The 26,940-nt window shown below is 41.1% G+C and overlaps 1 protein-coding gene across 5 annotated transcripts in view; it reads left to right on the forward strand.

Moving 5' to 3' along the window:
* Positions 1-459: 459 nt before the first annotated feature.
* The window catches only part of LOC110975602 (uncharacterized), a 90,494-nt gene continuing 64,013 nt past the window's right edge, over positions 460-26,940 (forward strand). The window contains exon 1 of one of the 5 annotated variants that reach the window (XM_087138513.1): positions 460-1,204. In XM_087138513.1, coding sequence (XP_086994639.1) covers positions 1,133-1,204 — 72 coding nt within the window. In that variant the 5' untranslated portion in view covers positions 460-1,132. Of the gene's footprint in view, positions 1,205-11,017; positions 11,368-26,940 lie in introns of those variants that run through there. The other 4 variants (XM_087138514.1, XM_022228190.2, XM_087138515.1 and 1 more) reach the window with 4 other exon arrangements.

The raw sequence follows: 26,940 nt of genomic DNA on the forward strand, positions 1-26,940 counted from the left end.
GGTGAGGGGGGTGGAAAGGTTGAAGTCCTGTCTACTGGATCTTGCCCATATACCTGTCTAAAGGTTCATCAAGCAGAGATTGATTGTCAGTATAGATAACATACATGAATCAGCAGTGATCAAAGTATGCAAACTGCAAATGAAACCCAGTACACCCTGAACACTGTGTGCATTGCCAAGCATTCTGTGCTTTTTCTGGGCACTTTTACCGTAGCAAAGCTTCTTTCATTTTGCTAACCTTTTTTTTCTGTTATTGCCTTTTTCAAAGCTTCGTGTACATGTACATGTACGTTCAGGATGACCGGGAATTTATTGATACATAACTGAACTGAATCTCTTTTGAATGTTAATTTCTTTGTGACAATCAGTTCTGGGAGTCTGGGAGACTGGCAAAGTGCACAAAAGGCAGGTGTTGACCTTAACACACCATTAGAGTTCCAGAGCAGAAATGGATGTACATAGACATTGTATATGTAAGACTGTATCGTTCTTCTGGGGGCAGTACATGTTTGGGTAGTTCGGCATTCCAGTTTGTTTTCCTTGTACACTGCAGGTTTGAATTTGGGTGTTGAACTTCAAGAGTGGAAGGCTTTGGTAGTGAGGACGGAAGGGTACTTGTTTGCCACCTACAGAAGAAGTGCTCTGTGTGCATTTCGTTACACATCACAGTTATGATGAATCTTGGATGATTTTCTGAGTTTGTGTGGTCATTGCAGATCGTAGCCTCGATCTCATCACGCAAGTGAAGTTTGATGAACTTTAGACCTTGTTCAAGGCCTATGCCCTCCCCCCCCGGGCCTCCCTCCCCTGCTGTCCTCCATGCATGCAAGCTTTCATCCAGATATTCAATTTTCAAGTTCTGCTTGGTCTGCTGAGTACAAGTGATCAACGGGTGTTGATACCATAACATTGTGTGACCAGCCAAAGCTGGGCAGCTCTGCTTTTTGCAACTGGGGATTGTTACAGAGATGAAGACACTTAACTAAACGTGGGACACAAGCTAGGAAAGATGCTGTTAAACATTTGGCGCTTTTCGAGTGACTCTTCCAACATTTTGGTCATTTTGTGGGCCATTTTTTGCTGAAGTTCCCTCGTGGCGACCAACTGTTTTTTTTCCCCTCAGTAGCCAAGGATGCATCCACGATGGCACAGGCAACGGTGGTATCACCGTGGAGCAAATCCTCACAGTGTGCCCTGGCGAAGGGTAGGTTCATTCTCTCTGTTCTTTCAATATGAAGAATTTTGTCAAACAGGCTAAGTACCATTTATGTTTCCTTTTGCACTCAGTGTGTGAAGTGGCATAACTGAGGGGGAGGGGGGCTTGGGGACCTGTTCCAGGCCGATGCCTCCATGTGCCTCCCTCCCCGCTCAGAAATTAGAGAAGGAAAAAATCTGGAGATGCATGTAGTCCTCGTAGGTCAGTGTTTTAGCTGTTACTGAACCCATTCATTGCCCCCTTCCAAAAACTGGGGGCCTCCCAAGTGCCCCCTGCAAAATGCACCCCAGTTAAACCACTGGTGTGCAAGCCAAATGATCGTGTTTGTTGCATGTTTGTCTGTTTGATTGAGATGGTTGAAAGAGACTGGAGAATCAAATTCAATCATGTACACCTATCTGGAAAACAAAATTGCAGAGTTATGTTTTGTTTTGATATCTTTTGAGAAATTTAACTCATTATCAAAACACATTGGGACTACGGAAGGGGTCCTATGTGAGACATATGCTTTGAAAATGTCGTTCAAAATTCTAATCCTCATACATGTAGTTTAATATGACTTCTTTGCCACTTTGGCTTTACAACTGACTGTTGTGCTGACCCTGATGTTTTAGGTACTAGTGTTTAAAAAAAAATACTGTGTTCTCTGAGTTTTATATTAAAAAGTGTGCAGCCTTCCCAAACCATCATGGAATTGTGTTCTAAAGATTGTTCAAGATCTCTTCCATCAGTGTACGTGTACATGTACGTGCCGTATGTGGTCAACATGCAAAGCCACATTTGCCCAACATTCCTTATCAATTTATCCAGCCAAGACCAACAGAGGGCAGCATTGCACTAGGCACTGTCCACAGAAAGCTTGGTTATGAAATGGGAGGCAGGTGGAGCGTGGACGGTGATGGGCATCACCATCCACCGAAGTTAAAAACAAGGGATGTCAGAATTGACGTGGTGTGTCAAAAATGTCCATTCCAGAGACGGTGGTCGCTTTGCAAAAGCTTGCCCCGAATCACAAGTTATAGCAACAGTGTCTTTAGTCTGGGGAATTCAAATTGTTATGTTCATGTGCAATTAGATAACTCAGTGTACCAGATTTTATTCAAATTGAACTCACAAAAGGCTTATTGAGATGAGTAAGGTATTTTGTAATAAAAATGCAGTGACATACATATATGTACAATAACAGTTGAGGAAAAGGCTGAAGTGTTTAGGGGTTCCATTTTCTAGTTCAATACGCCACCATTTCAGTCATTAATAAACATGTACTTTTCTGAAATGATCCTTCAGATCTGCAGCTGCAGTCATATCATCAGCATATGCTCATGTGTCCTGAGGAGCATGCCTGAGCAGACATTGGCTACGATCTCGGCCACATCTCGTTGGGACCCCACTTTCTGGGCCTCTCCCTGTCCTTGTTGGCTATGAATGCATGGTCTGTGCTCTGGCTTGGGATGACAATATTGACTGGGGAATTGGGGGACCTGGGGAAGGTTTATTGACATATGTATGTCCCAACAATTTTGGCCAGGATTGTAACTTCAGACACAGGCTATGGGCTCCGTGTACCTGTACACATTAATTGACTGCCTTTGAAGCACACTTGCATCATCGCACAGGCATCATAGGTGCCAAGTTTGTCCCCGCCTCAACATTTGGAAAAAACATTCATTTGTACACCGCAAGCCAAATTGCTCCAACAAGCCCAGCATTGAGATGAAAATGTCTTCTGTGAGGAAATGGGAGAACAAGTTACATGGACAAAAATTTGTCCCCGATGACGGATCTGTTCCCACAGGTGCCAGAATATGTAAATGTGTGTGTGTTTTGGGGTTCCTGTTTTTGGTAAAGGCAGTGTGCAGGTAGTGTTCACATCAGTCACTACCTAAACTAATTTGTAAATGTTAATAAATTGCTCAGTCTCTTCAATTGGCAAACATATGTTTGGATTCAGACATTCTGGCGTCGTCAGTTTATCCCTCCCATTCAAATCCATTAAAATATATTGATTCATCTAAATTACCTTGCAATGCATGACTTACTCCCACTAAAAAATAAAAATCTGCAGAATCCTTTTGTTTTCTCTCTTTGTCTTAAAAAAAATGGCAACTTGTTTGTCCCCCCCCCATCTTGGAATGGATACCATATGGCCAACTCCGCTGCAAGGGATTTTATTTCATTTTGTCAACAAATGTAATTTATGGGTGGCACGGACAAATTATCATTACGCATTCAGCTTTGCACAAATTAAAATATGTGTTTATGAAATACACATGTATTTGCATATTTGGGTCAGTCATTTTGTCTTGCGCGTACCATCTCCAGGCCACTGTTTTTTGTTTTAGTCAGTCAGATAGTGCATTCACACTCTATACTTCAATAAGCCAAAGACTGTTAGGAACAAAACTTCCAATATCAGGTACGTGAAAGTGTTCTGAAGCAATGACTGCTGTGGGCGTAGATAAACTTGGACATGCGATCACTTGAGCATTCAGCTGAAGCTTGGAATTTTTGCAAGTTAATCATCCATATCTAACCATCCAGTCGTGAACATGTAACCGTCCCCATTCTTTGATTGTACATGCCGCATACCCTGGTTTTCCTGACCCCCGCTGTTCTTTGTTCCCTTACTTGCCGATCGTGTTGCATCAGTGAAGGTGGTACCGATACATTGCTTCAATTAGAGGCAGTTAACATCTGTTGCTTTTGCTTGCCCTAGATCTGTAGTATAGCTAGCCTCCCTCTCTCCAATTGGATGATACATGGTTGGAAAAAACATATACATGTACGTGGGCAGAATTAGTATTAAGTTCTAGTAATGACACACAAGCTCTGCCGATTATAGATAACTGATGAAATTGATATATTGGTGGCCCGATATCGATAATACCGATATATTGAATTTCTTCGAAGAATGTTTGCCAGCTCAAAACCAATGCCAAACACCTTTAGGCAGCTTACCAATTGTCCTTAACCGTGCAGCACGTGATAAGTCTGCTGGAATATGCGAGCTTTTTAATCTTCCACAAACAAAAGAGCACCTGACAACACCAACATAATGGTATATTCAAATACAAAGGCATGCATACTCCGGCCCGTCCGCGATCTGAGCAGCCGGCTTCATTGATGATGTGCCTCATTTTTATGGCTCACCTCATTTTTCATGAATGTGCTCTCCTAAGTCTCGCTGGTTCACGATCACTACAGCCAGCTTTATGGCTTGCCTCACCAAAAAAATCAATGCACAACTTGTGAAGTCCCAGCTTGCCGGCAACTGGAACAGTTCCGTTCTGTTATACCCAAATCAACTGACTTGATAAACCTGCCCCCTGAAACGCAGTACAATTTTCAAGTTTGAACGATGCATTTAGTGCCCATCGTGCTAGGCCGATTCAAGTACATGTACATGTATGAACCGACCTTAACCACTTCCAGCCGGGGAGCCCGGTTTCAGACACAGTGTATTTATACGCGTGGCCGGGGTCTCCGAACTTGGACAAAGGGAACTGGGCCTTGTAACAAAAGACCGTACTCGAAACAAAAGTCTGTATGACGAGCATGAACATTTTAACAAGTCTAGAAGACTGCAACAGTCGTCAGAAAGATCAGACAGTCAGCAAGATCAGAGAAAGCAGCGGTGTTGAGATTCAGTTCATGAAAGGGGAGTCAGAGATTTATTGGGCTGAACAGTGTAACAATTTATTGCCTAAGAGCTCCTCTTGAGTGGCCTGCGTAAGTATAATTCTAGGAAAAGGCACAAATGTTCTTTTACCTCAGACAAGACATTGTCTATAACAACAGCTACTTTAGTATAATTTATAGCTTCATTTTTTCATTATATCGGCACTTTCAGTATATCGATTTCAATGTTAAAACATGTCAATATCAAAGCGAAATTGACATATTGGATATCATCGATATATCGACGGACCTTAATGACACAAGGACTCCTCACAAATGCCCTAGGCACTGTAGCTTGAAAGCTCAAAGAAACCTGAAAAAAGAAGACGATGAGAAGCAGTTACAGTTTTAGAGGTGAAAGGAAAACCCCAGAGGAATATTCTGGGTAAAACTCACAGAGTCAGGTAGGGATTTAAAACCCAATCCACATGTGGACTGGGCTGGGATTCGAATCGGGATGGCAGAGGTGGAAGGCGAGGAAAGAAACACTACACCAACCTGACTCCCCAGAATACGTCAGGTTTTTTTTCTGGGGAAAAATGTGGGAAGTGAATGAAAAAAAAACAACCATGGTGTACATGTAAGTGATCTAGCAGGTACTGAAGCTGCATAAAGGCATCTTTCCATATATCCTTGTGTCAGTGTGCCTCAACCCTGTATGCAATAGCTGCAGAAAGTGTTCATTGATATTGTACAGAAGTGAAATACATATATGTCGGACAGATGTGGATACGAAACGGACCAAAAACTACATCTGGAAAGGTGTTGTAACCTCAACTTGGAGTTGGATCATTTAAAGTTCATGGTTAGATTTCTGAGTGCTGCAGTGCAAAATGTTCCTGAAATGAATTCTACCAGTAACCGCAAAAGTGCTCAAAATTGGCTTGCAAACAACAGTTGCACTGCCTATTGCTTTTGAGTAGACTTGCGGGATTAATGCACTCTGTGTTCTCGAGTCTTGGCCAAGATGTCTGTGTTTGATGGTGATGGTTGCATTTTTTTCGAAACTGTTTATCTTTGTCACATTGTGTATTAACATCTTTGGAATCTTGCATCAATGAGGGCATAACTCCCCCCCCCCCAAGTCCCTAAAGGGTTACTTGGAAAAATTCCAAGTTTTTGGCTCCCCTCAAAAAAACAAAACAAGTTTGGCCCTCCCCCCCCCGATAGTCTGATTCTAGATTCGCCATTTTTTTGCAACCATCACATGACTGACAATAAACCATTTTGTCATCACCGATACGTTTCTTGGGAAAGCCTAAGGAGAATAGAAAATAAAATCTGGTGGCTACTTGACCTTCATCAAATTTGTTAGGAACTTTTGGTTTGGTAACGAGACTGTATGCAGTAGCTGTTCAGTAGCTTTTTGAAAAAAAAGTCTCAAATTATCAATGTCATATTGTAACAGTCCTGTAAAGGACATTGAAAATGTGCTTCTCTTGAGTATGCAGAAGTTTGCCATGCACTTTAAATTGTTGGTTAGAAATAGATGAACATTTTAGGTTCAGCTGTCGTATTTCCAGAGAGTTAAACAAGGGACCAAATGATTCAGAGTGTAGCAGTTGCCCGGTTGGATAACCTATCCCTTCAGTGGCTAGGCTGAAGAACTTTGAAGAGGAAATCTCTTCAGTCGTTAATAAGTCGGGCTGATTTAATAAATCAGTGCCGTAGTACTTGTACATGTATGAATGTATGCGTTGTACTCAAGTACTTTTTGGTACTCCAACTCTTGAGAATGTAATCGCCAAAAAATAATTGCATGTACTCATACTCACACAGAAGTACTTGCATTTTTGTAAATGTACTTGACTACAACACCAACAATCACTTTGTGTTCATTCTCCATATTAATTTGTTTGATCATAATTTCATGTATTTGCCCAATCATTCACCCATAAATGCAAGGCTGCAGTCCGAGCTGCTTCATTGAGGCATGACTAGAGAAATCAAACTATTTCTTGATCCCAAATCTCCCATGTTAATATTCAAACACATCTCAGTTTCTGAGGTACTGCCAGAGTGGGAAAGCATGCGAGAATGCAGTTGTCACATGTATATACATGAACATGTATTATCTGTCCTTGAGCTCAGTACTAGATACTGTGAATAGATACATGTACCAATATTAAAACTGTTGGCCAATCTGTACTCTGCAGTCAACTTGTTCATTTGTTTCCAGAGACCTAGATCCTGATCGGTGCTCCCAATGCTGGTTTGTTCCATCAATTACTCAGGTTCTGATATCAGTGAACCAACGTTGGATCTCTGATCATGATCCGGATCTGTGCAAAACACAAACGGACCCTCTGAGTGTGTTAAAACTTCAAGTGGTAAACGAATGAAGAAACTTGTGGCAAAAGGGCATGTAAGCATAATTACCGGTATGTTGTGCGCTACTTGTAACATAACCCCTTGTATTCACTCTCAAGCACTTTCTAGAAATCTCTTCTTTTCTTTTTGTTATTAACCAGGAACTTGTGTTTGAACTCTTGGAGAGTACAAATCATGTTCTCACACTCATTCTTTTGAAAATGAACTTGTGCTCATACTCGCATTAAAAAATTCTCCACACTGGGAACTCATACCCAAGCACCAATTCTCGTACTCATGGAAATGTAATTGACTACAATACTAGAATAAATTTAGTCTCAGTCTTACAGATGAAGTTTTCACTCTTGGTAAATGCCAAACTCAATTGATATACATGTAAGTGTATTTTAATTTTGTCTGTTTAAACGAATCTGGATTTTATGATGTAACAGTTTATGTACATGTACACAGTACCATATTTATATAGGACACTGCATTTGAAAATACCACTACATATAGGCATTCAGAGGTACTGGTTATTGACAAGTCATTACGTGAAAGTGAAAATCAGTCATGTATGAGAGGAGATTGGTGAAAGAGGTGGTTTTTCAGATCATGTGTGAAAAGATACGGGTATCTACTGTGTAGAATTTGTCTGTGGTAACATACGCTGAAGACTGCATCCACAACACATACGCACAGTTGTAAAAGTTGATTTCTATCAAAGACGGAAAGTTGTTATTTCGCAAGAAATATTAGCACTGTCATACAGAATGAGCTTCCTCGGTTTCATGGGTGGTGTATTCGGATTAGTTAATGTAGTGGAAGGGCGAGATATTTGGCACAAATATATTAGCATATTTTGGCTCATGTTTAGCATTACCAGTACATAAAGTTTGCTGTTACGGGTGTAGTCAGCAGAGACGACTACCAGCCCATTGTGGGTAGCCACCATGTTTGGTGTTGTGTGATTTGGTCATTGTGCCAATGCAAATCTTATCTTTGACCTCAATGACGTCATCACTTCGCTGGTGTATTCTTTTCAAAGTAGTTTCATCAGTTGCTTCACAACCGATGTCGCTGCACCATGAACAGGCCTATCGCATGGTCATTGTTGATACCGGTAGGGTACGTCCTATTGGGATCTATCAAAATCGTCCTGTCCTGCACCTGATGACAAGGTTCTCGCCTTCAGAACTTATAGTGTAAACTGTATTTTGTGTCATAGTGCTTTAATTTTATAAGTTTAAAGCAATCATTTCCAGAATTTTTGATCTTGCCATGCAGTCTAAGTGATTTCTGTTGCAATGCTTTTACCAGCAAAATGTTTTGATGCATTTACAAGTATTTATACCGTACATGTAGCACATGCTTATTTCATTTTAAAGTCAAAAGTGTTGTGAACCTTTTAGTCCTAAAAATATAGTTTGCGGTTACACTCATGTGCGCATCAGAATTAATGAATAATTCCTCTTAAGCACAAGCATCCACATTGTCCTGGTAGTTTTTTGAAACGTTTTTGAAATTTTGGGCGGAACTGTTGATGGGTTGCATACATGTACATGTACGTACATGTACATGCTTGTGTATAGTTACCATGAACAATGATGTATGCGGATTTTTGGAATGCGTACATTAACATAGAAATGATTTGGGAAAGTATTTGATTAACTTTGTTCGAATTTAATTTGAAATTTAACCAGCAAGCTGCCATCAGTAACATGTACATACATGTATGTCTGCATACAATTTGGCACTGTTGAACAGGCACAATGATTAATGTATGGAGTTATTCAGTAAAAGGTAAATTTGTGAAACTCTTAAATTTATAACAGCAGGAGAGGGTTATGGTAAAAACAGGTGGATAAAAGCAGGTGGAAAGAAAGAAGATGTGATGGAGGTGGGGGGGGCAGAGGGTGCATTGGTTAAAGCCAAAACTATATACATTTACTTGGAGTTTTCCATAAGTATATCCATATTTATAAAATATATACTGGTAGAAACTGCTTCAAGGTTCCATTGACTGAGCACTTTGAATGTGGCTGTTTTGATGCGAGTTGACAGCGTGAGAAATGCTGAGATATTTGCACATGGAGACTCGGATCCTGAGTTGGAGATATTAGCCAGCATAAAGAAGCCTTCCTGAAAACAAGTCTGCGTGTGAGTTTAGCAAAGTTTGACATTTTGGTGTACACCAGTTTGCCATGACAATGATACGGAGACTCAAAATTGCACTTGGGTCTGTACACACTAATGGGTGTTATTGGTGTGGCAAAGACCCCTAGAAATGAATTTATTTTTTGCCCAATGCTGTTTGGTACCCAGTATGTGACATCTTTACCCCTCAGAGCATATGTCAGTTGAATTTAAAGATAATTGTTTAAGTATTTCTTGTGAGAAAATGTCTCAAGAAATTTACGTTTTTAACATGGACGGACATTCAGCAATTATGTTTGTAACATGGACAGACACTCAATAATTTGTGTGGGTTTCTCTGGCTTGAAATTCATGATATTTTGAGGGGTTGAATTTTTCCATTTTCTGCAGACACTTCCTGGCAGCTAAAGCTGCAGCTTCTGATTTTGAGCCTAAAGGCCCCCCTGCTTTTGCTGGGTCGCTCCTCAGTATCACCATTATTACCCTCCAAAATAAACAAAAAAATCATAGACACAATTATTACAAAACTGATGAAAGTTGTACATGTGTACAGACACATATTTGTATGATGGCAAAACTAAAAAAAACCAGAAAATAGTTTGAAACTTCCCACTGCCTTCAAGCACTTCTATTTTTTGTAAACATTATTTTGGAATATTCTTATGCTTTCCCTAAATATTTGGAAAGGCTCTTCAAAAAGGTACCAGTACTAGGGTACAGCTGTGGAGCCCTTTTCATGCAGAATGGATGATTTTGTTCCTCTAATGCCTTGGAAGGGAGGGTTTAGTTTTATTAAAGTTTTATTAAACCTTTAGTGCTTGGAAAATTACATACATGCATCCTGCAGGGAAACCCCCCGAAAAAACAAACTGATTCTGCAAAAAAAAAATCATTTATAAATACATGTACACTATACCAAACAATGGAAAAATCTCCATTACGGGCCAATTTCCAATTCTCAACTTAGTCTCCGTCTCAGCCTTTGTCTCCAAATTCACTCCCTGATTGTAGGCCTGAAGCATTCAACTTAAATTGAAATACTGATATGGTTTTCTCTTTTACCTCCTACACATGTGTGATGTTCATGTGGCGGCACTATTGGACTTAACCTTTAAGCTAAAAACTCTAAAGTCAGGTTGTGATGAAACAGGTGAGTCTTGAGGAGGTAATCAAGTCAAATATTGGAGAATGAACATACATGTATACATTTAGCGCATGTATATGTATGTTTTTGTAAGATATTCATTACTTTGGTTGTTTTTTGTTAAGAGTTGATATAGAACGTAAACAGCTATTTGAAGGGTGCCTCAAGGCAAACACAAATAACTGTGGGTCCTCAAAACCGCTGGGGATTATTTCAGGGATATTTCATTGTTTTTTATGCAGGTTGCAACTTTGAACATTAATCTTAGTTTTTAATGAAAAAAAGATTGACTGCTGCATTTTTGGCTGCAAAGACTGAAGTCCCCCTCCCTTTCCCCTCCCACCTTCCAGTTGCCACCCCTATTTCTGCAGCTTGGAATCACCCAAGCAATCTGAAGCTCCTGTCTTTCTGTGAGGCCGGCCTTGCCCTTAAAGGTCAGGCGCATTTACATGAGGGGTCAGCCTTGTTCTTTGTGCACTCTCAATATGGTATTAGAAGACACAGTGGTGTGCTTTGGCGCATTGACTGTGGGATATTACAGGACCATGACATAGACATCGGGTCTAGCGGCTGGCTTGCCAAGTCTGGTGTATGGTAGTAGCGCAGGGGATGTCTGCTGAACCGGAGTGAACATAACCTGCACAGTTTCACAACAGTGGGACTGCCATGGGTTTATCCCGGGCACAATGAGGGGCCAATTAATCCCTTTCTTTTGACTTGGATGGGGCTAATTGTCAGTGAGACACTGCCGGGACCATCAGCAGTAGTGGAAGTCTGTTCGGGTTGATGGAATAGAGACATGGGGAATGCCCAGATACACTCAGTTATTCAGGAAAACTACAACCGTGACCTGCAGCTGAAGGTAAACGTGAGCGTGAGTTGGCAATGTCTAGGGCATGTGCACACTGCCTGGGTCGAAGGGGGGGGGGTGTTATTGTGCTCTGTGTGTGAAGAGCAAATGCTTCCGAGACCCCTTGTTTGCGATTCATGTTGTTGAGTTATGTGTGCATATGTAAATTGTGAACGCACAAGGGCTGTGGATGAGTACAAGCATAGATTCCTAACATGACAGCTTGAGCCATGTGAACATGGTGTAGTACCAGAACAGGCAGAAGTCGGGCATGTTTTTGCTGCCTTTTTGTGCCAGTATGTGGACTCTACTTAAAAAAAAAGCCTTTCAGTTGCATCAGGCGGGATTTTTTTTTCATAAATGACCTTGATACAAGTTTGACTGTGCATAATTTTCCAATCCAGTTGATTTGAATTGTATTCTGATATAGTATGATTTAATGCTTTCTCCTACCTCAGCTACAAAGTACAAGTACCCGATCAAATAGAATTAGTGCACAGTGGACCTCATAAAGGGGTGCTGTGAATGGCATACATCATCCATTTTGACAGTTTGGATTGTGTCTTGTGGTACAGAGTAAACATTCATGAACACGGAAAATGTTTATGCAGACTGCTGGGTCAGAAATTGTAAGCAGGGGCTGAGCACCTCGGAAGCTTGTCAAATGATTCCTGCATCATGTCGCAACTACCACGTGTAGCTCACAAGGATTCTGTGCAAAGACTCAAGCTTTACAGTGACTGTGTCTCCTTTTTCTGCTATCCATGCTAAAACAGAGATTCATCTTTATTTTCTCCCGCTGTCAAATGTGAGCCCCTGCCTAGGTTGACTTGCTTTTGGGCATGGCATAAGGATGTAAACATGTCCACAAGTTCCTCAGTTTGGACAAAGGTAGATTTCTCTAAACTGAGGAACACAGATAATCTGCCAGCAGCCCACAGTCTCTGCCCAGGTTGTATTGATCAGACTCTAACCACAAAAACACAATGTTGAGCTTTGCATTGGCTGAGGGTAACTAAACTATGCCTAAGTTAAAGTCTGTTCTACACATAAGCTTTGGAATGGCCGTAAGAGTTCAGTTGTTGCACCGTCGCTCAGCGGTTGCACTTTCACACCAATTACAGTACATACATGTACTTACATGTACTTACCTTGACCCAACAGTTGTTGACTGCTGTGTTATGGGATATGACGTTTTGAACACCCGAGGGATGCATAGCGCGCTTTTGTCTTACCTCTGTCTTAAGGAATTTATCCAAAGAAACTTGCAAGCTCTGAATTCCAGAAGATGACAGTCCTACTGACAGTCCTGATGACAGTCCGTCAAACCATACAATTAACCTATATACACAACGTAAACAATATCGTCTGCAAAAGCACTTTTCCCTCACTTCTTTAATTGCATAAACTTTAATGTGAAATTAGTGGGGGTACCAGTGAGTACATGTAGTCTGGTCAGCAGTCCCCACATTACCTTGTACGCTGTGAGGATGGGAACGAGTCTGGTAAACAACCACGATCATTGATCGAATTCCGTGGCAGCCTATGCATAAAATTTATCATGGGTATAACGCAAAGCTGACAAAAGGAGTAGAAATGTTCGCTCTCGAACTTCCTGAAACTGTCGCACGCGCGTGTGTGTGCATGCACGCACTATTAGCAAAAAGAGATATCTCACAGTGAGTGTGATATGCGGATATATTGCCCTGTCGTGTGATTGTTCTGGGCCAGTAACGGACAGTATCCAAGACAGAGGTATGACAATAAAAGTACAGCGGCCTGTAAATGTCACAAAAACATGTACAGCTCTTGGGGATGTGACATGTACAATGTGCATGTACATATTTGCAGTTCATGGCTGGCAATAAAAAAAATGCATTGAAAATGCAGTTGTTCACATTTTGATTGGATTGTTTTTAAGGTAAAGCAAATTGAAATGTCTGTCAAACGTTGGAGCTGGTACTGTTACATTGTTAACAGTTGCGACATTGTAAATGTCTGCAACGTGTGCACGACACTTCAACATTTCTTGCCTGCAGCAAAATAGCCTGTAAATGAGCGTGGCCATTTTGTGTTGTAGACAAGTTGCATTCACCCATCGGCGTATAATTTTTAGTGCCCCTAAGGAGCACATTTGTCGTGATGTGCTTTTATCACCATTGATGTAATGTTGACATCTACCGGTAAATTAGAAAAGGGTTCATTTATATCACCACTGCAAGGCCTAACAGAAAGTTTTGAGGAGCAGAGTGTACTCAAGAAATTCAAACTTGAGCAACTTCTCATAGTTTAATATTTTACTGCTAAAGAATTTGTTCTTAGCCTTTCACTTTTGTACAGATCACTGTATACCCCATGACTGTTCATTCATTTTTGTCCTCAAGTGTCACGATGTACGTACATTCATATACATGCATGTACCTATAAGAATAGAAAGAACTGTAGGGCATGTGTAAAACTATGCGGTTTAAAAGGCTGGACACGAGGAATCTACCAGTACACATCAGATACCACAGGCGAATAAACAACACCATTACCAAGCATCCCAAGGTGTGACAATTTAATTGTGGCTGAGTACCTGTTATTTGACTTTGAGGGGTATTTGCTGAAAAATAAACCAGAATTTGACCAGGGTCAAGAGGGTTCTAGCAGTGCAGCCTCATGGTTGAACACTGTGTCAGCTCAGGTACATGTATGGAGCAATAAGGCTCAGGCATGGCTGTACCGGTCTATCCCCAGTGTAGGCCAAGTTGTATCCCATAGTTCGATCTCATACATGTGAAAATGGACAAAGATATGAGTGAAGTATAGGACATGTTGCAAGTTTTGTAAAAGTGAAGGGAGGGAAATCATTTACAAGTGAAATGTCAATTCAACTGATATTTAGATTTAATGCATTGGTGATGATAAAATGTGAAACCGTGTACACAGCTGGAGAGGTCATAGTATTTTGTACTCTTGAGGGCCGAGTTTGGAGATACTACACGCATCTGCTGGTTTGCGTTCCCTGGCGAGGGTTACATTTTTGGACTAATTTGGATGAAGCTGAGTGACTTTAGTTTGTCCAAACAACAATTTTTGGGTGTCTATGATAGAGTTGCATCTGAATTATTTGGCAGCGGTTGACAGTAGCACAAAAACCTGTCGAAGTTGGCGAGTGGCTACAGGCATTTCCCATATATAAACTCACTGTGGCTAGCTGTGGCTTTGTGGAACAGGTAAATGACATCTGCAACTACAGAACAAGATGGTGAGGGCAAAAATATGTGCATTGGTTCATTTTGTTCATTAATTTCTGCACATCCAACAGCGCATTTAGGGCCAATTACAGGAGGAAGTGATGAGGACATTTTCAGTTTCAGAGGAGGGAGGAAAAACCTGATAAGGTTTCCAAGGAAAACCCACACAATCAGGCAGGGACTGACAACCAAATCTACATGCTGACCTAGATGGGATTGGAACCTGGGTGGCAGGGGTGGTAGGCGAGGAAAGAGCCACTACACCAACCGGACTCCCAGGTTGTTGGAGTGGATGCGGCTAATGTTTAAATTGATCCAGACAGACCAGGAGCATGCTCATATGAGAGGGAAATTATGCAGTGGAGAGAAACCTGCTCAAGTAGCTTGTGTTCATGGCAACGTTCGGCAACTTTGCGTTCATCTGGCTGTATATTTGACATTCCCAAGAAGTGCATTGGCTGATCTGAGCTCAAGAGTGCCTCAGACGTTAACGTAAAGGAAAGTGATGGTAAAATTCGGAGCAGTAGCTTGTGCGATGCGTGCACTATAACTGGATGACCCCATCACAGTGCACTCATCCCATGTTTAGACACACTGGCTGACATACATGTACAAACTAATCGTCCATATTGTAACTTTTGTCATGTGCTCATTAGATAGCGTTCAAAAGAAAAATAACATGGGTCATCACTTCCAGCTTGCACATGACATGTTTGCTGAATGTATGTACATGGGCACATTGTATATTAGGGCCGCGAGTAACCCACAATGCCTTGCGCGCTGATTGCCGCGGCGTACTTTCACAAAATTCTGTAAGTGGCATTAGCCCTTCCCATTGTGTGCTGTAAGGGCAATGGAGATGAGCGGAGCAAACTGACCACTTCCAGACATTATCATTTGGGTTCGGGAATATTTATGGAGAGCAGGCTGTTTAAAACTGCTGTGAGGGTGCATTGCGATAGTTACATGTACATGTACATATTCATGCATGTGACAGTAAGAGAGTGTCCGTTGATCCAGACATGTTGTCATGATGTATCCATACACAATTGATCAGGGCAGAATCTGCATCAGTTCTTTCCAATTTTGTAACCCAGTTCTTTAACATTTGACTCTGACACAACCATAGTTTTTCAATTCTTGCTCAGTATTGTCTCTCTTTGTCACTAACAAATTTGGGGGTACATGGTTATTGTCCTGAATTTTTACTTTATTTTGTACATTTCATGAAGCCACACAATGTGTTAAAAATTGAAATATTACTGAAATGTGGACATCTATGTGTATGCATGTATGTATGCATGGGCTGCTTTATGCATGTGTACCGGTACATGTATAATATGCACATGCATCCTCCCCATGTATTCTACATGTACATGCATAAAAACAATTATTCGAAAGGGCTTCATATGCCGGTTAAATAACTGCAGATATTTTCTGCAGATGTAAAAATCAAAATCTTTTACAACGAAATGTAGTCTTTCATGTTCAAATACATTGTGGAGCTCTGAACAGTGACATAAAGGTACTATGCCTGATATCATAGTCCATCTCAGTATCTGTGTCGTTCAGTCAAGGTTTTGTGACCTGCACAGCAATGTATGCAATAGTTTGTGCACATGACCAGCTCATGTCCTGTGGTACATGCACACACCGTAGAATCCAACCTCTGGTTTTCCAAGTGAAAAGCTTGGGCTAATTACGTCGACTGAGGTCTAGTACAAATTGACTGGTTTCAGTTCACGTTGATGTATTTTTAGGAAAGGCCCTGAGGAAAAGAGCACTTTACATTCGATGTGCTCCATCTGAACCATGTTTCAGAAAATATTCCAGCAAAATTGAAAAAGTGTCTCACCTTACAAGTTACGTTTTCATCATATTAAAGTCATTTCATGTTGTGGTTTCTCTAATGCTGAGTTGGAGCTGCAGAGAAAAGTGCAAATGCATTTTGTGCGTTCATTGATGAGAAGTGGGTAAAAAAAAAGCAAACGAAAAACCCAGAATTAACACAGTCAGTAAAGGTGCTACTGTCGATTGGATTCCTACACCTTCACATTCGCAAGATAATGTATGCGTAAACATGGTATGTTTCATTCTGCATTATTGACTTGTTTCCCATTATTCTGCTCCTTGGAAATATTCATGTGCACATGAAAGATCCCTAGGAAATTGCTTGATGGACAGAACATTTTCGGCTCTTTCTCTTGCCTTTTTTTTCTTAAACAAGGGTTAACTGGCACAAGTACATGTACATGTAGGCTTGTCATGTTTGCCACTGCCTCTCGCATGAAGCAACATTTTTGTCTGAGTATGTGTTGATCTGCCCGAGAAAAAGATTGGCAATTTGATATTCTGGGTTAGAGGCAGTTCTCCGCATTCTCCATCCAGAGTGTGCGGAATTCCTCCTCGGTCGACCCTTGACCTCCAGGCTAGAAGCAGGCTGGCAGGAAGTAATTACAGTTGGTTGCGGGATTAAGGCCGTGATCCCAGGGGGCATTGTACTCTCCATTGCACATTGTCTGAGCCCTGTGCCAACGTCGCCCTGGCTGTTGTGCATAAAAAAAATAGAGCAATTTATATCCATTGGGCCGCCTCACTTGCAGTGCAGATGATATTGTGCTGTTGCTGTTTGAATGTACAGTGTACACTGTACATGTACAGTTTGTATATGTATACATGTACATGCATGGATGTAGTATCGTGAACGTAGGCCTGTACGCATGCAGTAGCTACTGTGATATTGAGCTGTTCAAGTGTAAAAATCAGCCTTAGGTCTTGTGCTTGTATACATGTACATTTTGTACATTCACACATTTTGTATGCATGCAAGGTGCTCACGTACGATACAACCATGTTCAAGCACACAGGAAGCCTTACACTCCCAGTGTCCACTTCTCAATCTCATTTATGTTCCAGGGGTTGAAGGCATTGATTTTCTTCAGTTCTAAGGTGAACAGGCCAAGGTTTTTTAGTACAGAGAAATCGGAGGTGCTCAATGTTCAGTTAGGGAGAAAAAAATGGAGAATGTATTTACAGAGTTTTCGTTACCTTGCTTGATTTTTCATTCATAAATACCTGGGACAGTTTTTCGATTCCTGTTGGTCAAAATGCATCATGTGACCATGTATTAGCATTTGATAATGTCCTCTGAGAAATGATAATGCCCGCTGCGTAAATCACATGCTGGCACCTGGATACAGGACAGATTAATCAGGTCTGATTGGTCAGGAGTTTGTGTGCACATGTGTGCCAAGTTCATTGAAGGGATTCTATTGGACAACTTTCAAAAGGAATAAACCATGAAATGGCCAGGGGTGTTTGGGAAAATAAGAGTTAAATTTTAGAACAAAATCGTTGGAAATCCATAATGTGTTGACTATTTTGACTGTCTGAGTAATAAGGTATTTAATGAATGGGAGTAAATATGTAAGTACTTGACCAGTCTTAAACTAACGTTTAAGACCTTGCTCAGGAGCACGAATGCTGATAATGCCCGAGCTGCAGGCGAGGACATTATCAGCATCCATTCTCCTGATCTGGTCAGCCTTCAATCTTTTGAATTTTATGAGTTCAGTGTACGTGTACATGTCCATCGGTCAATTTGCAAGTGGTTTTAAATTCTTTTGAATTAATTATTGGATAGTTGAGTGTAATAATGGAAAACCAGTTGTCCAGTGATTGTGTGATAGTTTTTGCAGTTGAGTAGTGTTTGTCCACAGTGGTAAGTGAACACAGTCAATCTTGTCAGTACAGAAATCAGGCTAAAGATCAAGAACCACCATCATTGGCATGCGTTCGCTGCCAACGCAAAGTTATCAAAATGTGCAGTGCTACCAGCACCAGGGTTCCACACTAGTCAACAATGTCCTTATCAGCCATGGCAGCAGTACATGTCTTTTGAAACTGCAGCCTCTGTGATCACCTGCAGGAAACATGAATTTCCAATTTGACAAAATTTGGCAATTTAGGAAAGCACAAACTGAAAGCTGTCCACAAAGTTGAGGGGAGACAGTAAACTGAATGCCTTTAACATTTAACACTGCAAATTACTTTAACACAAGTGATCTACATTCAGTTAGAACCATAAGAGTTGCAAAATGCACTTACAACAATAAACATACATGCACATGTACATGTAAATTTTTCGTGTGACCTGTCCTTACTGCTCCTGCAATGGTGCTTGAGCATCCCTTTTCAGCCATGATTGGCTCTCCTAAATTTTTCTTCAGCAGTAACAAATTCTTTGAATAGAAATCAGTGTACACAACGAGTATGCTCTAATACCGTTAATCCTTTTCTATAACAGCAGGGTAAGGCTCTGTTTGCAGTTCTTGTAATTAATGAAGTGGTGGGTTATAAATGAGAATGTTTCTGACTGGCTTACCCAGGTTGACCTGTCAGGCTGGGTAATAAATGTGGGCGTTCTTTGCTCACGCCATCTTGACTCTCCAGCAGCCAGTGTTTAGCTTTAAGCCAGTTAATGAATACTTGTAGGAAGATTACAGAGTTTTTAGATGCTGTCTAATTGTGCGTTTGGATAATGTTAATATGCTGGCCATATTCAAACTGGAAAATGTCAGTGCATGTTTGACGCCATGCTTGAGGAAGGACCTAGAACCCAGCTTTTTTTGGGGGGGGGAGCAGAAAATCTAGAAATTTTTCATAAAACCTTTGTGGCTTTTCTTAGAGTGTAGATTTAGGGAAATAAAATAGACCCCCAAAAAGTGCCTGTCTGTCAGCTAAAAAACACACTTTTGGGGAGGGGGGGATGGCCCCCATTTGCCCCCTGCGGATCCACTCTTGGCCATACTAAGCAGCTATTTGATGCATGCTTTGCTTACCTAATTGGGATACTATGCTGGGATATTTTTGCAAATTTTGTGATCTCCTTTGGACAAAAGGCAAATTGCCCCAGGCGTCCCCAGATGATAGGCGAAAAACAAACTGTTTCTCAACAAGCATAGGAGTAGGTGTTAGGTTTGTTCATTCATGCACGAAGCGCTGAGGGAATTTTTACAGTGATATACATGTATATACCAGTGTGTGTTTTTATTTTTAGGATGGGCAGTTCTTTAAGTTGCTTCTGCCTGTAAAACTTACCGTTTGTATGTTTTAGTAAGACATAAAGCAGTTTCTGATCCTTGCCTCCTTCCCTTATCTCTGATTCTCTCTTTCTTTTTTAAACATTCATTTTGTTCAAAATTGATACACATTTTATGTTTGCTCTTAAGAGCACAAGATTTAGCAAGTTAACTGCAAGTTTTAATACCTGTTAGATTGGTTAAAGATCTTCTCTTTAGGCACAAAAGTATCAGCAAAAGATTCCAGAAAAATTGATCCACCATCTCAGAAAAGTCTGCCTTGGTAGAAAAAATACTAAAAAAGGGTACATCCTGCATCTTACTGGTACAAGAAGCTTTTTTGTTTCTTCAGCCCAACTTGGATTGCTTACTGTCTACAGATCATTCGATGAGTGGAGAATAGTACAGGCACCCTAAGTGCCTGGGCTGGATCCCCACATTCATGAGAATATAGACGCCCAGTAATTACAGATCTATGTGGGTTCTTATTGCCTACTCTGAACACGTTCTTCTCACCTGCGAGTACATCCAGGTTTATACAGCATGTATACCGGGTACATGTATTTTCGCATGCATTCATGAAAGCAACATGGTGATATGCTACTTTCATAAGGAAAGCATTTGATCTGACCTCCTGTTGAACCAGGTCCCCCTCTCTCCCTGGATGATGTATTGGTCCCAGATTTATTATGGAAATGACCTTTGTGGATTGAGTAGTATGTGTACCGCTTTAGGTAGTGTACATGTACTGTTTTGTATCACCATGGGGTATATTTTGCCACCTTGGATCTCCTGGATGTTTGCCGACAGCCAAGTAAGAAGGAATTGGCAATGATGCATGAAGGTGAAGGGACCAGCATACAGACTGGTCCTGGTCTTGTGTAACAGGGCCAAATTGTAATTTTTGTTGTGGTTGCCTGTGGGCAAATTCAGACACCATTTTAAATTCAGTTAAATTGATAGTTGAACTCACTTCGGTGTAACGTTTGTGCTGAAACAATGTCTGAATGCTTGCAAAGTTACACCGGATTGGTTTTTATCTAGCTGTCAAAAGAGTGATGTAAACCACCTTGGAGGGAAGGCTTTGTGTAAAGCAAGTGGTTTTAACATTTAGTATGATGTCTGTATGGTTAGGCTAAAACTTTTCTTCAGCCAGCCCAGTTGACCCAGAGTAATGTTACAAGTTTTCTGTGGTGCATCTTTGTTAGAAAGCCTATTCTTCCGTGAGGAAATTTACTACTGTGCAAAGCAAATTTCTATGGTCACACTTCAAGGTCTGTAATTTTCCAAGAAATTAGATTTGAAAACAATTCAATGGAATATTCCCGTAACAAAATACTGAATTATTAATTGACATTTAATTTAGATGATTTCCTAAAAAGATAAAGTATATACCAGCGTTACAAACACCTCACAGTTTGAAACCAAGATTGTGATGAAAATCTAATATTGTACTTTTACGTGTACACGATTTAGCATGGATATTATGAGTGGAAGGTCTTGGTAGCCCTGATGAACAGAAATCAATGTCTTCAAGGTGAATGCCCAGTACTTTGATGTTACCGGAACATTTGGTTCTTTTTAATTTTACGATGGACCCCCTGTCCCTGTGGTGAGCAACCAGAATAACTTTAACAGTTTTAGCAGAAACGCTGTCTGAACATAACCGGTAGCCGTTTCACACAAGATAGTATCCTGCTCAGCCTGTTGTCAGATCATCCAATTTGACCCATCTCTGGGTACTTGGTTCAGGTATTAAACAAGCCATGACAAGTCTCCATCACTTAAGTTTGTGTTTGAGTGTATAAGGAAGGTTTCCAACAATGCCTCTTTTCTTTGAGGTTTCAAGAGTTTTATAAAGTGTGCTTTTTGTTCTAGTTTGGGGTTATATTTTTTTTTGCTGAGGGTTGAATAATGGTGATAAACAGAATGTATAAAGCCCACTTTATCTGCAAGTATTCAAAGGCATATGTCTGGATGGAAAATGGGAAATACTCAGCTTTGTGCTTTGGATTAAAAGGCCAGTAAAAAAAATGTACATTTTGAGCCAGAAATGAGCACTGCTTAATCTGCTGGGCAGGTTTCTGTACACTTATGACTACAGCAGATAAACTGTGACAAGATTCACAGAAAATTAGGTCTAACTTATTCTGAATGTTAATGTCCCCACTGTGACATTCGAGGTACAAATGAGTACAACTACAAACGTGCACTGGTAATTTTGATATTAACCACCATGTAGCTTATGCTGTGTCCGAATGTTGTGGCTATGGCTGGATATAGCACATGAACCAATGAAAGCAGCTTGCCAGAGGCTGCAGCTAATCCCCCATAGATTTGCATCACTTCTGACCCTAGCCATCTCATTTTGGCACGACCTACATGTAGTTGTCAGCCGTCGGGATTGCAGGTTCAAATCAAATTTTGTTCAGTTGCCTTTGTTGGGTTTGCTGTATTGTACAGTAGATCAATATTGTCATCAGGTTTCCAACAATCTGAGGGGAAAAAACCCTCTTCTGTAATGCATTTGTAAGCTTCATAAAAGTACAGGTGAACCCCAAGCCACAGAAGCCTGGTGCTGACTCAAGTGAATCAGACTGTGTCTTGTCACAACCTGAGTAGCTCAGGGTTGCCACTGTCAGTTTCTTTAGCATCCCTGGACTTTGCATGTTCTGCCTACTGCAGAGCTTGTATTCCAAGGCTTTGTTTTCTAATGGTAATAGGCAGGATTGACTTTCGTTCAAACATTTGCCGTCGAGATTCTGTAACTGTTGTAGTGGCACCATATTCACCTTCATGGAGCGCATATTCTTGTTTGGGGGCGTGCGCATTTTTGGCACATCGCAGTTACTAGTGATGGCCCCCTATTGGTCAAAGAGGCATATAATGAGCATGTGACTTTCATGCGAGTGTGGCACCGGTACCACTGAATTAATTGTTGAATCTAATTGTCACTGGATTACACCGTAAGTTCATGTACGGTTACATTCAAGTACCCACAGACGTGCAAATTAATCCACATGCTCTTTGGACAAGGTCCCTCAATGTATGTACCAGTATGCCCGACCAAACTGAATTTGGAAGGTCACTCTGTCTGTACTTGCATGTCAAGTTTTACTGGAAAATTGGTAATTTGAGGATTTAATGAGCCCAGCTCTTTTACACAAACGTCATGCTCACGCAAATGCAGATATCAAGCTACAGAAAGAACACTGGTAAAGCGTGTGTTCATTATAAATTCATTTTGCAATGCTTTTAACTTAAGCATTATCTATGAGTCTGGTTTTGATTTTTTTGCATTGCAGAGTATGAAACACAGGTTGCAAAATTGGGGGGGGTGTAAGAACCGAATCGAGACTAAGACTAGAGTGAGAGTGTACACAGAATATAAACAACAGCATATCGAAAGGCAAGATACACAGTCAGTTGTTTGAAGAGGTACATCACAAATATAAATTTATATGAGTATATGCAGCCGAGCCAAGCATTCACAATCATTTGCATCTGGTTGTGTATTTCCTACTTAATTTTTCAAGATTTAAAAACAAATGTAGACTTTTCTTTGTATAATATGTGATCATTAGAAATATTTTTTGATTACTGTGTCGTGTTAATTGGCTTCAGTCTCAGATTAACTGTTAAGGTTTCTCCAGACATTCAGTGTTTGGGGGAGGGGGCATTAGGCGCAGGCATTCCCAACCCCTTTGTGATTTCAACACACTTAGCCAAGGCACAAATTTATTCATTGAATTGGCAGAATAAACTGGGTGTTATTTTGGCCATGCAAAACTGCAAGTGTAATTAGGGTAAGCACACAATGATTTCCAAACGAATCCTGCCAGCCAGACTCTTGTGAGCCCAAGCTATAGGTCCACATACCATCTTTCTGTCTCGTTTTTTTTTAGGCAACCTTTGGTTTGCCCTGTCCACTTCATTCTCACGTTAATAATCTTGATAGAGCTCAAGGTCTGCGGTAGTTTGCATTTTCAAAAACCCAGGGGCACGGTGCATTTGCTGATACATGTACAGTACCTTTGTCTTGTCAGTTTTTGTGCTTGCATGTGTGTGTGCCTGGGTGTCTGCATGTGCGTGTTCAGTCATGCCCACACTCTTTCCTGAGCGGCCATCGTTTTCCTGCAACCAACGTTAATATAGCCGCTGTCTCATCATCACGCCAAGCATGTGATTTTTGTTCTCATCATTTCTGTCCTTTCCTCTCCCTTTCTCCTCTCCCATGTCATTGCTACTCTCCCTTGTCTTGGTGGATACACTGGCAATGGACCAAAACTAAAGGCAAGCCATCATTGTCAAGGTACTATGTATGGGATGTTGGCCCCCCTCATTTCTTCCGGTTGACCTCTCTGTGACCTCTGGTTGCCATCCCCCTCGCTTGATTAATGTTCAAAAAAGCATGATGCCTTTGCAGTCGCGCTCTAGCCAAGTTGTAATTGCCATTGTGAGCCAGCTACCGTGCATGAAGTGTGAAATGCACAAACGATTCTCCGCGCCAAGATGGAACAAAGAAGACCGTGATTTATGCAGTAGTTCACAAGATCAAGGTTCTCCGTGTTCCTCATTGTTTATGTATTATAGTTTGCATTTCTGAAACAGCGATGTATCTCACCTGTCATGCTACAGTGCATCTCAATCTTATCACTAAAATCTGAATACATCTACCCAGTATAGATGTAGTCTATCAGTCTCCCTACATCTCGATAATTGAGAGATGCTAACACATTCCCTTGAATGATACACACACTGGTAGTCTGCTTCTGCCCTTTAGTTGCTGCAGCCTTCACATCATGGATGTAAACCAGCCAAGCCCGAATCATACTCCTTTTTTTTTTGGGTTACAAAAGACGGGTGAGTTGATCGTCCTGGACAGCTGGAGTAGGCAACCAGACACGTCGAATGGTCTAGCCCGGGGCTTTTCCGAGCATATTCCCTGACTCATGAGCTGGTTAGTGTTTTAGAGGCAGCTCCAACCGCCTGCCAGTGCATTTTTTAGTACTTTTTTCCCCATCCATTTCCATGCATATAATAGTCAGTGCCTGGACTGGCCTTGTTTTTCTTATCCCGCGGGCAAAGAAATCTGGGTACAGTGGGGCTTGGTAACCAGGTAACCAGCCGTTGGAACATAGCCACAGGCACCAATCAGTGTTCAGTTTGGCTCACACTCAGACTCTACAGTAGAAGCCAGGTCAACCTGTGATTTAATCGGTTGTTGAGCCGTTTTCAGGCTTAATCTGAACAGCCCGGCCAGTGTGGGTGTTTGTGTTTTTCTCAGCATAAACCATAAGGTAACTTTGGATTGTGGACCCCCTCCTAATTTTTTTCTTTGACTGAGCTGAGGAAACGTACACCTGAAAGTCATAACAATGTCCACCTTGATTATGGCCTTGTACTCTCTTATCAATTAAAGTGCAGCTGCAATGAATTCTTGTTAAGCACAATTTTTCTGCATCTTTTTAGTCATGGAAGACATGGTTTAGTGCATTGGTATTTTTGTTCAAATTGTGAGCCCAGAATTAACTAAATGAAAAACATTTCTGAAAGAGGGATCGATGGTTTCTTATTGCTATGCACATAAACAGCAATGAATAAGCAAAGAAAAGAAAACTGAGTCCAGGAAAATTGACAAAAATGCAGGACTTTTTTGTGTACAAACTTGAATAGGCTAATACTCATTAGCATAAAAACCAAAAAGGCATTAAAATGCCCTTTGAAATTGTGAAACCAAAGTTGAAAATAAGGTTTACTGGGGCACAAAGGTTCATTTTACTGGTTTGTAATCAAAAACATTCATTGCAGCTACCCTTTGACCTTGGGGTCAAATGGGGTCATCCTGAGTTGCCAAAACAGGTCAGGTGGAAGGTCAGACCCATTTGGATGGAGTTGGGATTTCTTTTTAGCTGCTGTCCAGTTACAATTTCTGGACATTTTTTCCCGACTCGACTTGTAAATCTGGACGCCCTGTATAGATGTATCTGGTGTCACCAAGTTTCTACGATTGTGATAGGAATATGTGGATAACGACTTTCAAGTACACTTCAACTGTTGAAATGCAGTGCTCTGCTGAATCACGATAGTTACCACATCTTGTGATGAGCAACCTGTAGCATATATGATCTTTAACTGCCAACTTCTTCGAATAAATCCCTGTTTGCACTGGACTTTCGGGGGGGCAAACGTACCGAGACGATGGGTACTTTGCCCATTTTAAGTCCAGTGCAAACGTCCCCGGAAGACTTCCTCTTGGTTATTTTTCCCGAACCGCAAAGGAATTTTTTACTGGCCAACTTCTGGCCAGGAAGAATTCCCGAGACACTTTTCCCAAGACAAGAAAGCCCAGTGCGGACAGTACGAGTCGGTAAAAGCGCCTTAGGGAAACGTACATCTGGTTTACTGGCAAGGTCAGGCTCACACGAACCCCGTGCATGTGCGTTGCAAGCGTCCACGTGACGTACATGCGCGTACATGTACACACCGCGAAGCTTAATTCTGGTTGCTGTGCAGTGATTTCGTGTTCAAATGATGGCAGATATTATTACTGAAACAATCTGAAGTTTAATTGGGGCCACCAATGTATCATTGGAAGACTGTAAGTTTGTAAACGGTGCGTGCTTGGGTCAAAGGGTGAACATGAAAGGTCATGCAAAGTACCTTCATGTGCAATTACAGTGACAGCTCGGTTACTTTTCCCACACGTCTCGGTAAAAATCCCGCGTCGAAAGTCCAAGTGAGGACGGTGGTAACATTTGCCCATTTTTCATTTTCCCATCGGCTCGGTAAAATCCTCAGAAAATAAAGTCCAGTGCGGACAGGGCCTTGGAATTCTTGATCCAGCCAAATCCTTGGATGAAAATAAATATATGCATCACTTGGACTAAAAACAAAAAGCCGAAGAGGAAGGAAAGGCAGATATTGAATTCAGATGGTTTTCTTTATTGTAAAAAAAAAAACAGTATCAAAAATCTGACTTTGTAACTTCACACACAATGTGTGAGCTATAACAGAGCTATGCAAGATCCTTAATCACTTTCATCCAATATTCTTGATTTTTTCACCATCCAGCCTTGAAGTCAGACACGTCTAATTTCCTTTGTTGCCCTGGGCTTTTTCTCACTCCATATGTCAATCAAATCAGATTATCATTTTCCTCCCAAACCAAATAGAGTAACAAGCTGACACACAACTTGTCAGTTGAAGTCTTAAACATTGTTCCCCTCATTTTGTCTGTCTGTTTTCCTTTTTCTTTCTCTTTA

Source organism: Acanthaster planci, linkage group LG06, assembly GCF_054643075.1.
Source record: "Acanthaster planci isolate LZ-2023a linkage group LG06, COTS_SCS, whole genome shotgun sequence".
Classification (NCBI taxonomy): domain Eukaryota; kingdom Metazoa; phylum Echinodermata; class Asteroidea; order Valvatida; family Acanthasteridae; genus Acanthaster; species Acanthaster planci.